Below are 13,340 nucleotides of genomic sequence, written 5' to 3' on the forward strand. Positions count from 1 at the left end.
AATAATTGTGTTCTTTTGTAATGACCTTCTGTTGAACACTTGCTACGTATTTGTAAATATATATTATATATATTGTGGAGTCTTGGTGTGGAATGAACAGGCAGAACAGGGTATTGCAGCACTTCAAAACGCTGTTTATTAGCAAGAAGATTGATTATGACAGTTAGATCACAATGAGACGCTCGACATCCGTCTCTGGGTAGGATTCACAAACGTACAGTATTATTGGCTTCACAGGTTTCGTTCGATCGCCTGGAGTAGGGTGAGAAACATCCGTTAGTTTCAACTTAGATTATACAGTCTTCTTCTTACGGCACAACTCCACACTGGAGGGCTCGTTATAATAAGAAACGATAAGAATAATAATAATATGACGGCGGAGCCTTGCTTCGTGACGTCGTCAGTATTTAGCCTTTACTGTAGCATATCTTCTCCCATAGCGGGTTCAGCTCCGAGCGTGCACCTGCCGTTTAGCCCACCGGCGTTCAATACAACGAGAGCCTGCTTGCTAGGCAGTCCTCGAAGAATAGTCTGTGTGGAATTAAATAGGTTTCCTTCCGACCTTTTAGTATGGGTTCCAGTTGTCTTCGCTGTGGCAGGGCTGCCCCCCTGTTGCGTCGCGACAACTGTGAACTCCTGGAACTCCCGTTCCTAATTCACTCATTCATCCGTGTCGTCCGAGGTCTCTGTCCCGCGGACATTCCCTGGCCCGATCCTGAAAGCCTGTGACGGGGAGAGTGACAGTTAAGGCATGCAGAGATATATACACGGGAGTGTGTGTGTTTGGTGAGAGCGTGTGTGACTGCTTACCCCCCGACGGTTTGCGTGCGTGCCTCCGTGAGCGCTTGTGTGTGTGAACCAGCAGCTGTCAGACCGACTACTAAGTCCTCCTTTTATACGCCGGGTGTGGCCGCTTGCTGGTTTGGGCGCGGTCCGTCCATCAGCTCAATCTGGTGGAGGAGGAGGTTCGGGACGTAGACATCCCCTATTAGGCGTCCGAGGGCGTGTCTTACGATCCGAGGCGTCTCCTGTCTGACAGCTTGTCTGGTTGCCCTGGCAACGCACTTACCATCGCGGGGTGTCGCTCGCGAGACCCCACAATATACATACAAATAAAAGATCCAAGACAAGTACATGTCTAATGTACAATTTTTTAGTGGCTCAAAATGTAATTTCAAGCCCTGAAAACTGTTTTTGATTTAGAAATGGAAAAGAGGACTTTCCTCCAACACTACCAAAGCTATAAAACGGGAAACACTGCGTGGTGGAAATGCAAAGTTCAAACATTAAATGTTTTCTCTCTCTTTGTGTCTTTTTTTTTCTAGCCGTCCCGCACCTCCCTGTGTGTAAAGAGGAGGTTTTTACTGAACAACAGGAGAGGAGCTCCAGTCTGGTCCAGGAGGAACCACAACCACCACAGATTAAAGAGGAACAAGAGGAGCTACTTCAAAGACCAGTGGAGGCTGATGGATCCACATTGACATTACTAGCAGTGAAAAGTGAAGATGTTCATGATGATGAAAACGGAGAGACAGAGCCTGTAGCCGGCACCTCAACTCAACACATGAAAACACAAGCTGATCTAGAGGACTGTGGAGCATCACAACCAACTAGTGATGACCAGCTCCTCTCTTCACACTGTTCTGAATCTGACACTGAAGACAGTGATGAGTGGCAGGAGCCCAGTGAAGGTCAGTCAACTTTAAACACACTGAAATCACACAAGACAAATGTGGAAGGACAAAGATTGTCTTTGAGCAGCAAGCTGTCCAAGGACCTGAAATCAACAAAACAAACTCACTCCATGAGGAGCCACACAGGGAAGAAACGCTTTAGTTGTACAGACTGTGGCAAATGTTTTAATCAGACGTCTAAACTGACGATACACACAAGGATTCATACAGGGGAAAAACCCTTTACTTGTAACGTGTGTGGTAAAGGCTTTATTCAGAGTGGTGAACTAAAAACACACATGAGGACTCATACAGGGGAAAAGCCCTTTACTTGTAACGTCTGTGGCAAAGGCTTTTCTCAGAGTGGTAATCTAAAATCACACATGAGGACTCATACAGGGGAAAAGCCCTTTACTTGTAACGTGTGTGGTAAAGGCTTTGCTCAGAGTAGTGATCTAAAATCACACTTGAGGACTCATACAGGGGAAAAGCCCTGTACTTGTAACGTCTGTGGTAAAGGCTTTGCTCGGAGTGGCTTTCTAAAAATACACATGATGACTCATACAGGGGAAAAGCCCTTTACTTGTAATGTGTGTGGTAAAGGCTTTACTCAGGGTTGTGATCTAAAAACACACATGAGGACTCATACAGGGGAAAAGCCCTTTACTTGTAACGTGTGTGGTAAAGGCTTTATTCAGATTGTTACTCTAAAAACACACATGAGGACTCATACAGGGGAAAAGCCCTTTACTTGTAACGTCTGTGGTAAAGGCTTTGCTCGGAGTGATTATCTAAAATCACACATGAGGACTCATACAGGGGAAAAGCCCATAGATGAATGAGGACTCATACAGGGGGGGGGGGGGGGGGCGGGACCCTTTAGTTCCTGTTAGTGGCAAATGCTTGGGTCAAAATGCACATCTGAGGATAATGAGGAGGAATTATACAGGGAAGAAGTGGTTAGTTGTAATAGTAATAAATCCACATTTTCCCCATTTGAGTTGACACATGATATAACATACAATCGAATGATCATTCATTCTATTCCAGGATGACAATGACAAGTGGTAGATACTAAAGTCCTGGAATCACATAATCTGACACTATCAACATGACCACCACAATGTAGTTTCTTAAGTATCTTTTGTATGTAAAACCTATATACACATGGCACAAAAAGTTGTTGTCTTTGGTAGATTATTTCTCTATTGTAACTCTGTTTAATTATACCGTCGGATGTTTCAGACATTAACCCATCTTGGGGCGTGAACCCCGTTTGGTATTTTAAGCATTATATTATACTTTAGCCATTGAAAAATAGCAGATCTGCAAGCTCATAGCGCAGCACCAAGTGCCGCGCTACGAGCTTGTAGGTCTGCTATTTTGTTTGCTTCTGATCTTTTAGTCGACAAAAACATAGATATAGACATAGATATATAGACAAAAATATCACACCCATGTGAAGTGAGGGGCGCTAATATATTAAATTCTACTCATGTTGATTAGGTGCTGTAATTGTGATGTAAAACAAACAAACAAAATGGTTGCTTGAAAACCAAAGCTGCAACCATTCATGATTATTTTAGGTGTATTTCTTTTTTTATGCTGTGTTCCCTATGTAATGTTATGTAAATGTGTTCCACTGTTTGCCTGTCTTTTTTCCGTTTTGTAGTTCTTGTGAGGACTGCGGATGAAAATTAGCAACTGTGCTATATCCGGTGTATTTACGTCCATTAATATGCATTGTCCTGTCAAAATAAACAAATAAAGTCAAAGTAAAACATTGGGAGTTCTTTTTTTCTTTTTTTTTTTGAAAAAATGAAGGTTTTATGAGCCAATGAAAATTGCAGTTTTATGAAAATTCTTCTTCTGCCCCTAATACATCCATGCAGAGTCAAGTGTTTATGAAACGTTGCAGTATATGGTGTAGAGGGTCATGCCAAAAAACGCTGAAACAAGTCTTGTCCAGAAGCACTTCAAAATGAACCGCTTCAACCCTATGGATGGACAGTGGGCTTGGTTTTCTGGACCCACTGAAAAATCTACCATTATCTTCCCGTAGAGATTTCCAAAAAAAATATTGATATAAATTATTTTAAGCCTATATAATTCAACCATTTAAGATCCTGTTGAATCACGACCATATATATAACACCTTTGATTCTGAAAAACCTTTCCATTGTGAACAATGTGACAAGAACTTCTCCCAGATGCTACGCTGACAAGACACCAGCGTCTACACACCGGAGAAAGACCTTATTGCTGTAAACAGTGTTACAAGAGTTTCATTGATATAGGTTGTTTGCGGACACACCTGCGTATCCACACTGGAGAAAAACCTTACCACTGCAAACATTGTGACAAGAGTTTCATTGACATATGTTGTTTACGGACACACCTGCGTATCCACACTGGAGAAAAACCTTACCACTGCAAACATTGTGACAAGAGTTTCAGTCAGTCAGGTACTCTGCAGGCACACCAGCGTCGTCTCCACCAGTGTTGATTTCGTCGACTAAGACGAAAAATGTTCGTTGACTACCTTTTTTTCACTGATGAAAACTAAATGGAAACTAAAGGAAAAGCTATGATGACTAAAACTAAGACTAAATATACCAATATATATCCAGTATAAGCTCAAGCGCGACACGTTGTGGGCTGGTAGATCGGCTATTTTCAAAAACAAAGTGTAAAAAACAATGATTACGACGGCCTGCCAAAATAAAATTTGTTCGACTAAATCAACTAGATTTAGTCGACTAAAACTAGACTAACACTAAGACATTCCAGGTGACTAAAATGTGACTTAAACTAAATAAACTATTCAAGAGACTGAGTAAAACAAAAACAATACTGTTCTCCACCACACCTGGGTGAAACCTAAGCACCATAAACGTTGTGATCAGAAATAGCTGTCCACAAAAATGCTGCGTTCGGTGCACCGTGGCACAGTTGGTAGTGCTGTCGCCTGACAATGCGTTGCAGATGCAACGCGTTGTGAGCTTGTCGATCAGCTATTTTTAGCACGTGGAAATATGCAGGCTGTGAGAACTGAGACCCTTCACAATAAAAGCATGCAGCTTTCACAAGATGGCCCATAATAAAGACAAGGAAAAGGAGTAAGAATTAGGTGGCATTTCACATTGCATATGAGCTATTTTTTCTCCAAAATGTATTTCAAAAATATATATATAATTAAGGAATTAATTTGGATAATGGTAATGGAGATATTGTAAAAGTTGTCACTTTATTAATCCCAACACTGTATGTATGTATATGTATATTGTGGGAGGTCGGGTGGAAAACAGGACTCAGAGTGCAGTATCAGGGGTTAGACGCACGGTGGCGCCCCTGGGTTTATTTCAGTTCAGGTCAAACAAAGTCAGTTTCACATCAGAATTTTCATACAGACAATATTCTTTTCCAAGCAGTCCCGGGTCCGAGGCGGGAGTTATCACTGCAGAGGATGAGAGGGGTGGTTAGCATGCAGTCAGAGTACTAGGTAAGTGTCTAGTTGGGGCCTGAGACTCCGGTCTGGGCAATTCTACCAACTAGTCTTTTCTGTAACTTCCTTTCTTCTTCCTTTCCAGGTTTCAGAGGGACCAGGAGGCTCCCCCGGAGGTAGGTATCACGGTAGGTAACTCTCTATCCACAGGGCTAAGAAGAGTACTTTTGAGTAGAAGTACTCGGATACATATCGGTGAGTAATCAGAGTAAAAGTACTTGGTAAGGGGACCGGGTGAGTATAGTAGCTAGGGCCCCTTAGGCTCGGCCAACAGGTAGGTACACAAGCATTTATACTCTGATTTCTCTCTCTATCTACAGGGTGGCCGTGTCGATACGACAACGGCAGTCAGGGGGTTAACAGAAAACTGAGCACTCTATTTTCTAACGGTCTTCTTTCACCGATGCAAGGCGGGCTCTTGTCAACTTAAAGTCTCTTCAAAGGGTGAACTAAACATAACACAGCCTGTCTTCGTTCACAGGTTTACCGTGACACTTTAACTAGAATGTACAGCCTTGGATAAACATCGACAAGATCCTCTTCGTTCACATTCTTCAGCGCTAGTGTGACACAGGTAACTATACGTCTTTTCTTCAGTTAACATCAACAAGGTGCTCTTCAGTTAACATCAACGAGGTGCTCTAAATTCACAGTTCTTCTTATCCTTAGCTTCTCAAGCGTCGGTAAGTGCCTCTTCTTAGTCAACGTGTGATAGTGAAAGAACGTTTGTCTTACTGTGACCTTAACGTGCGGTGGTCTGCCGGTGGATACTAGGGTCCCGTCTTCTGCTACTTGTCCCCGATCCGAGTCAGGAGGGTCTCCCGGTATGCACCACTTTCCAAGCGACACTTGGTTATGGGGGGCACACACTCCTGTGTGTGCTTTCAGCCCCACTCCTACAAGCCTGATGAGGTGAGAATACAAGCGTACATTGAGTGGTGGTACAAGCGATCAAACAATGTGTTTAGGTCATATGTCTGGATCCATACAGGTGAGCAGAGTGGACTTACCATCCAACGCCAAGTGGACGGCATATGCTGCCTGCGCGTCTTGGTGTGTAGCAGCGAGTGATACTGCTAGACGTGAGGGTCGTTTATAAAGGGCGCGGCTGCGGTTGCGGTTAATTGCTAATACGGGCGGCGGCTGGAATTAGACGCAGCTGGTTTAGGACTGCTCTGGGGTAGTAGACGGCGTCTATGACACGGCCGTGGGCGTGCCGCGACGGCGCTTGTCTGGTTGCCATAGAGACGCGCCCCTCCCACTGTGGCGAGACCTGACACACTCCACAATATAGATAGGCCTAGGTGTGCCCCGAGATCTTTAGGCTATGAAAAGTGTGCCCTGGAGCAAAAAAGGTTGGGAAACACTGCCCTAGGGTACCCTCACATGTTCTCCCCGTGTCCCCTAGGGTAGGTACCCTCACATGTTCTCCCTGTGTCCCCTAGGGTAGGTACCCTCACAAAAAACATGCAGTAATCCTGGTCTAAACTACCTCCCCCTGGCCAGCCTGATGGAGGGGAAAGGAACTGGTTGGAATAACGTGTTCCTTCCACACGCTACGTCCAACCAGGGGAAACTCCCCCATGTCAAGGTGTAAGGAGCAACTTGGACACTCAGGCATGAAGGAAGCTCAAGAGTTCAAGTCCGTTGCTCTCCCCAGGTTGGCGGAGGGTGTGTAGTGCCCAGGATCACATTAGATCATTGACACATGGGTGAAAAATGGGTTACAAAACCGTGGGATAAAAAATATATAAAAAGGAATGCTGTGTTCACATTGGCAGATGCAAAAGATACAATTAAATGAAGATGCAAAGCTACACGGTGCATTTGTATCTTTGCAGCTGAAGTTCATACCGGTCAACGTGATCAGAAATCGGGGGCCGATCATATATATTGCTTGACCCCGTCTTATCGCTGCTTGCAGCTATATTTTCTTCTTCATCTTCTTCTCCTTTAGCCAAAAATAGCAGTTCTGGCTGAACCGGTCGGTTTTCGCGGAACTTGGCATTATAGAGGGCTATGCCAAACGGTGAAGACATGAAGCCCACCACCCTTGGCCAAAGGGTGGCGCTATAGCACTCAAGTGAAATATATATATATATAAAAAAGGAATGGCTCATGAACCTGACAGTCAGCGGACTCCCTCTTTACCAAGCGTTTCCACCATGTAGGTTCCGCCTCGCGTAGAACTTACACGACCATTTAATCTAACGTGATGATGTAGATAATCTTATTTTGGCAAGCAAGCCCCTGTCCGATGGATCCTCTGGTTAATAAAGTAGCAATCTGTAGGATATCCTTTTCTCACGTATAATAAGAACGTTAATTTATTCATTTAAGTTCAAGACTAAAGGCTAATAATACTTGGCAAAAGCCATTTCTTTTGAACAATTGTTCACTCACTCACCTTTGCAGATGTAGTGTAGCAAGGATGGGCTGAAGGATGGGCTGAAGCCTATATATGCACGTGCCTGATAAAAATAATATTATGAGATGTGTAGTCGGTTTTCGTGAAACTTGGCAATGGTAGACAGGTATGTGAAACGGTGAGAACGCAAAGCCCACGGCCATTGGCCAAAGGGTGGCGCTATAGCACTCAATCGAAAATGCAAACTTTGAACAGGTATATAGCTCCATTTGACCGTCAACAATAAAACTTGGATAGACATATGCGTCTCCTCATGTCGAACAACTTTCGTGTTCTGCCTTTTGACCTCTGACCCTGGCTAGCAGTAGATGGCAAACCGGAAGTCATTTTAGTGGACGGGAGCAGGACGGTAAACGGAACAGGACGGATGTTAAAATATTCAATCTTTTTACCGTGCCGTCCAGCAGGTTTTGCTGTTTGCCATCTACCGCTTGCCTGATTCCATGTGAATGGTGAATGCATATTAGATCAGTGAAGATCACCCATTATTTTGAATTATACATACACAGCGCTCCAGGTCAAACCATGCAGTTGTTATTCACGAAATGTGGCAATATGGCTATGTCACCCTGCTTAGAGACAAAGACCACAACCATTGGCCAAAGGGTGGCGCTATAGCACTCAATTGAAAAACAGGCATAGATCATGAACTGCCAGCTCATGAACCGAAAGTAATAATTACTAGGTAATTACTGTCTATTACATAGGTACTAATTCAGACTCCCTGAGTCCCTGATGTTGGAGTCCAGTCATCAGTGGTGGACAAAGTAGCCTACGCATACTCAAGTATTAAAAATTAAAAATTGCAAAGTAGCCTACCTTTTCCTATTAATATCAATGAATCACGGATTTAAAATGTCAAATGTGCAAAAAGCTGATCTACAAGCTCAAAGCGTGTCACACCGCAACACGAGGTTGTAGATATTTTAAGATTTGAAGGCAGTTTCTATCTATCTATCTATCTATCTATCTATCTATCTATCTATCTATCTATCTATCTATCTATCTATCTATCTATCTATCTATCTATCTATCTATCTATCTATCTATCTATCTGTGACAGTTACACACCTCCACCACCAGAGGGCGAAAGGCATTAAGGCAACAGTGCCAGGATTATTTTGTTGCGCATGCGTGGAAAACCTTTGACCCTGAATGCATCACGTGATGCCTTCACGTCACGTGACTGCGTCTAGTTTTCCATTACGGCGATGGCCGCTGTTGAAGAAGTCAGACATGTTGTCGTGTCTCTCGGGAATTGTTGATGTTTGTGCCTTTACTACACATTCTATATTACAGTAAGAACAGAAAGCTTGGTGGAAATGTCTCCTAAAGGAGGTGAAAAGCGTCAAATGGAGTCTGTACGGCTGGAGATAAATGAACAGCTAGCGGCGGTGGGAGAGGAGATATTGTTTGTTGTGGACAAACAGCAGCGTGGCGCTGCTGATGTTTGTAGTGTGGAGCTTAGCGTCAGAGTGTTTGTGTTGGAGCGCCTCAGCGCGGTGGGAGAGTTCATGGTCAACCTCTTCCAGAGAGAGATGGAGACACTACAAACTCTGCTGGAGACACAAAACAAACTGCTGGACATTGATTTTGATATGGATATCGATCTACACACTGCAGGTTAGTAGATTCTGAACAACACCAGCTTAGCTTAAGTAGCATTAAGCTATTTATTATGTTCCACAAAAGTCTACTTGAATAATCAAACTGAAAAGGTCAAATTAATAGCTCCAAAATAAATAAGAAATAAAATAAATTAGTATGCTAGTAGGGTATGAAATAAGATGAAAAACTGTATGCCTTCCCAGCTTCACCAAACATTTTCCATTGTTCTCAAAAGGCATGTCAAGAGACCTTAAACAGGCTACCCCACTTCCTCTCCCACTGAGCCTTTCAAAATAAAATACAAGTTACAATTCACTGTTCCAGAATCACTGCAGAGGAGGTTTTACTTTGAAAGGGATACATTATAAAGGAAGTGCAAAGAGGCTCACTAAATTGACATGACATAGGCCTACTTAAGTTTCTAATTAAAGGTGGGGGCTACTATTAATCCAAATTATAACTTTTGATATACAGGTATATGAAAACGAAAGTGAAAGAGGTGAACAAATAAATAAAACAAAACTGGCGTCACTTGTCATGACGCAACTGAAGCCAGTTTTACACAATCGCTACATTTACATGTTAAACGTGTACATAAACATTCAGATTTCAAATATAAAGTCCTCACCACATGTGCCATGGGTATTTGCTGGGACAGCGATTAGCATTGCTGCATCCCGCGTTGTTTAAGCACCCCGACTACTTTTCTCAAAAGGGGTTCGTTTGGGAAATTCACAGTTGCACACCGAGAGCGAACTCGCCTATTTGTCTGTATTGGCAGTGCGGTCAGCGTGCCTATATCGAACACACCCAGTGCCACAAAAAAACTGCTCGTATAAAAATGCCTTTTATTACACAACGCGGGATGCAGCAATGCTAACCCCTTTTGGACTGATATTGAATTGAATTTGGCACATACCAGTTAATGGGCAATTATAGGCGATGTAGAAAAAGGAGGCTGTCAATGCCTAGTGGGTCAGTTTTGGCACATGCCAAGGTAGGACTGGAAGTACTTTTCAAGTGGTTTGGAGAATAAATTACATTAATTTGAAAAAGCAGGAAGTGGAGATGACAGCAAATGGCTCTAGGCTCTAAGACTTACTGCCCAAATCTGAGATTAGTTGTGCTAAAATAAAAATACACACCAGCTAACTCACGGTGAGTACCATCGGTGAGACTGATGTCGGGCTCTACTCACAACACCTTGCTCTGTGAGGCGTTGTGAAGAGACTCGAGACATTTTTTACATTAAGTTATCCTGGCAAAACAAATAGGAGAATAAATGTCATCTTTCAGTTGACAAAAGCACTTTGAGTTGCTCTGCTGATGCTACCTTCTCTCCCCTCCTCCTGTCTGTGTGTAAAGAGGTTTCATCTGAATATGAGGAGAGGAGATCCAGTCTGGTCCAGGAGGAACCACAACCTCCACAACATCAGGAGAGGAGATCCAGTCTGGTCCTGGAGGAACCACAACCTCCACAGATTAAAGAGGAACAGGAAGAGGAGACTGGTGAGTCAACTTTAGCCTCGGAAACCCAGACGTTTTTATTTCCATGGAGAAAAATAAAAGTCTGGGGCAGAGTCCACTTCAATTCGGCATAGAGTAGCGCAAACGTCGATCACTCTTTGCTGATTTCTGATTGCCTGCACCTTTGTTAAATTGACGCACACCCGTACACACACACACACACACACACACACACACACACTCTCCTCTCTCTCTGTCGCTCTAATTAATTAGTCTCATGTCTAGCAGCTGCGCACAGTTTCTCTCGGCGGATCCTGCCGGGAGCTGCCTATGCCATAGATAGCATAGGTGAGTTCCAGGCTAAGTCAACTTTGACATTACTACGTAGGAAGATGTGGTGCAATACTCTCTCAGGTAAAACAAATTCATATTTTATTAGTATTATTCTAACAAGACTAAAGGGTCATTCAGCAACTGTAACGATACAAATATAGTTTGGTAACTCATGGTCCCCCAAAAGACAGACAGACACACAGCATGTTGTTTCTGCTTGTGCCGCTACATAAGTATAGCACAATAAGTTTGAACCCATAACTATGTTTAGCAATGAAGATATTTGGCATAAATGCCACAGTGCAGTGTCACAGGCACGGCGCGTGCAGTGCCTTTTAAATCCATTCTCCGCAGCTGTAATAAATTGATAATTATCAAACTGAAAGAGTGCATTTCATAATGGCGTATTACATATTGTTTTTATTGAAGTATTTATTAACTGTTTACAGAATTACAGTACATTTCAAGCACAACTCAATACAAAAATTGTGAGTGGACGACCCAATAAAAGGATTACACTTGTTTACAAGAGGGTCCACCTTGTTCAATTCATCAAAACATTTGGTGACGTACAAATATACACTTCTATTTAACAGAACAGGAATTCATCATAAAGGAAGTAAAAAGGGAAATATACAGTGAGGGGGAAAAGGGGTGGTTGGGTGGGGAAGGATAGATTACATTAATGATGATAAAAAAGAACTTCGGCCACATCGGTGAAATAATGTCGGGCATCGGCGCCAAAAATGACGGATACATCGGTGAGACCGATGTCGTGCTCTACTCAACACCGTGCTCTGCGAGGCGTTGAGAAGAGACTCGAGACACTCATTTTTTAAAACGATGGTTATCCTGACAAAACAAATAGGAGAATAATCTTTGAGTTGACAAAAGCATTTTGAGTTGCTCTGCTGATGCTACCTTCTCTCCCCTCCTCCTGTCTGTGTGTAAAGAGGTTTCATCTGAATATGAGGAGAGGAGATCCAGTCCGGTCCAGGAGGAACCACAACCTCCACAACATCAGGAGAGGAGATCCAGTCTGGTCCAGGAGGAACCACAACCTCCACAGATTAAAGAGGAACAGGAAGAGGAGACTGGTGAGTCAACTTTGACATTACTACGTAGGAAGATGTGGTGCAATACTCTCTCAGGCATTTACCATTTCCGTAAAACCTTTAACTTGAACGTGTGCCAGGACAAAAATCATGTTGGGTCGGGAGCTGTCGTACGCTTTGTCCTCACCTGTTTTTCTGTCGTACACAAGCGGAGCAGCATTGTCTGAACTGCTCACATGCTGTCACAGGCATCTAAGCATATGTATTCACTCCTAAAATGTTAAAATGAAACTGTATGTATATGCATGTAAAAAAAAGAAATGGATATATTTCCAACTTTACAAGCAATTAATATCACGCAATAATTAAAAACAATATAACATGATTACAATGTATTAGTTTGTGCTTAACCCATTTTGGGCGGGAACCCCTTTTGGGGTTAGCATTATGTTATGCTTTAGCTATTGAAAAATAGCAGATCTACAAGCTCGTAGCACGCCACCGGGTGGCAAGCTTGTAGATCTGCTATTTTTGAAAAATCGAAGAACGACTGACATAGAAACAGCTTTTTCAGAAAACTGTCAGGATGTAGAAGAGCGTGTTTCATAAGGGCGTATTAAATTTCTAAAAGACAAGTGTATTAATGATGATAAATAAAAAACTTCGGCTACATCAGTGAAATAGTGTCCGATATCATTGTCATTGTCATATCATGTCATTGGCACCTAAAATAACGGAAACATCAATAATTAAAAGCAATATAATATGTTTACAATGTATTAGTTTGTGCTTAATCAAACAGTGCTTTACTGGCCTTGTTATGCGAGCGCACTGGTGAGATGATTTGGGAGCGCATGAGTGTGACATCAGAAGCCTATATAATCACTGATATTATAAAACAAATATTTAGGCCTTTATTTCCAAGTGACAATGACAAGCATACAGCTTGCCTATTTGCAATTGTAGGCTATAAGTGTAAAGGGCTTAATCATTCACCATTTAAATAAGTGCTTTGACAGTTCAGATAAAAGCGGGAGTCGGGAGGTCGGGACCATGGCGTGCGTCGCCAGCACATACCAGCACACATGCAAGCCTTCATCCATATGTTTATGATTTGTTCATCAATGATCAAATCACTCCATAAACGTTGATTATGACTGCCTTGACGACATTGTAGTAGCCTATCTCTCATGCAGGCATCACTCACCCACAACACTTATCACAGCAGTGCGCAGTATCACTGATCGCCTTCGCCGTGCACTGCGCACGAA

General features: G+C 42.8%; 1 protein-coding gene across 1 annotated transcript in view; it reads left to right on the forward strand.

The window, feature by feature from the left end:
- Positions 1-11,738: 11,738 nt before the first annotated feature.
- Positions 11,739-13,340, forward strand: part of LOC310856318 (angiomotin-like) — a gene marked incomplete at both ends in the record, with an annotated part of 40,917 nt that continues 39,315 nt past the window's right edge. The window contains one exon of the mRNA XM_083761679.1: positions 11,739-11,775. Within this exon, the coding sequence (XP_083617805.1) occupies positions 11,739-11,775 (37 nt within the window). The remainder of the gene's footprint in view (positions 11,776-13,340) is intronic.

The sequence above is a fragment of the Protomyctophum parallelum genome (genome assembly GCF_964188405.1).
Source record: "Protomyctophum parallelum genome assembly, chromosome: 1".
Taxonomy (NCBI): Eukaryota; Metazoa; Chordata; class Actinopteri; order Myctophiformes; family Myctophidae; genus Protomyctophum; species Protomyctophum parallelum.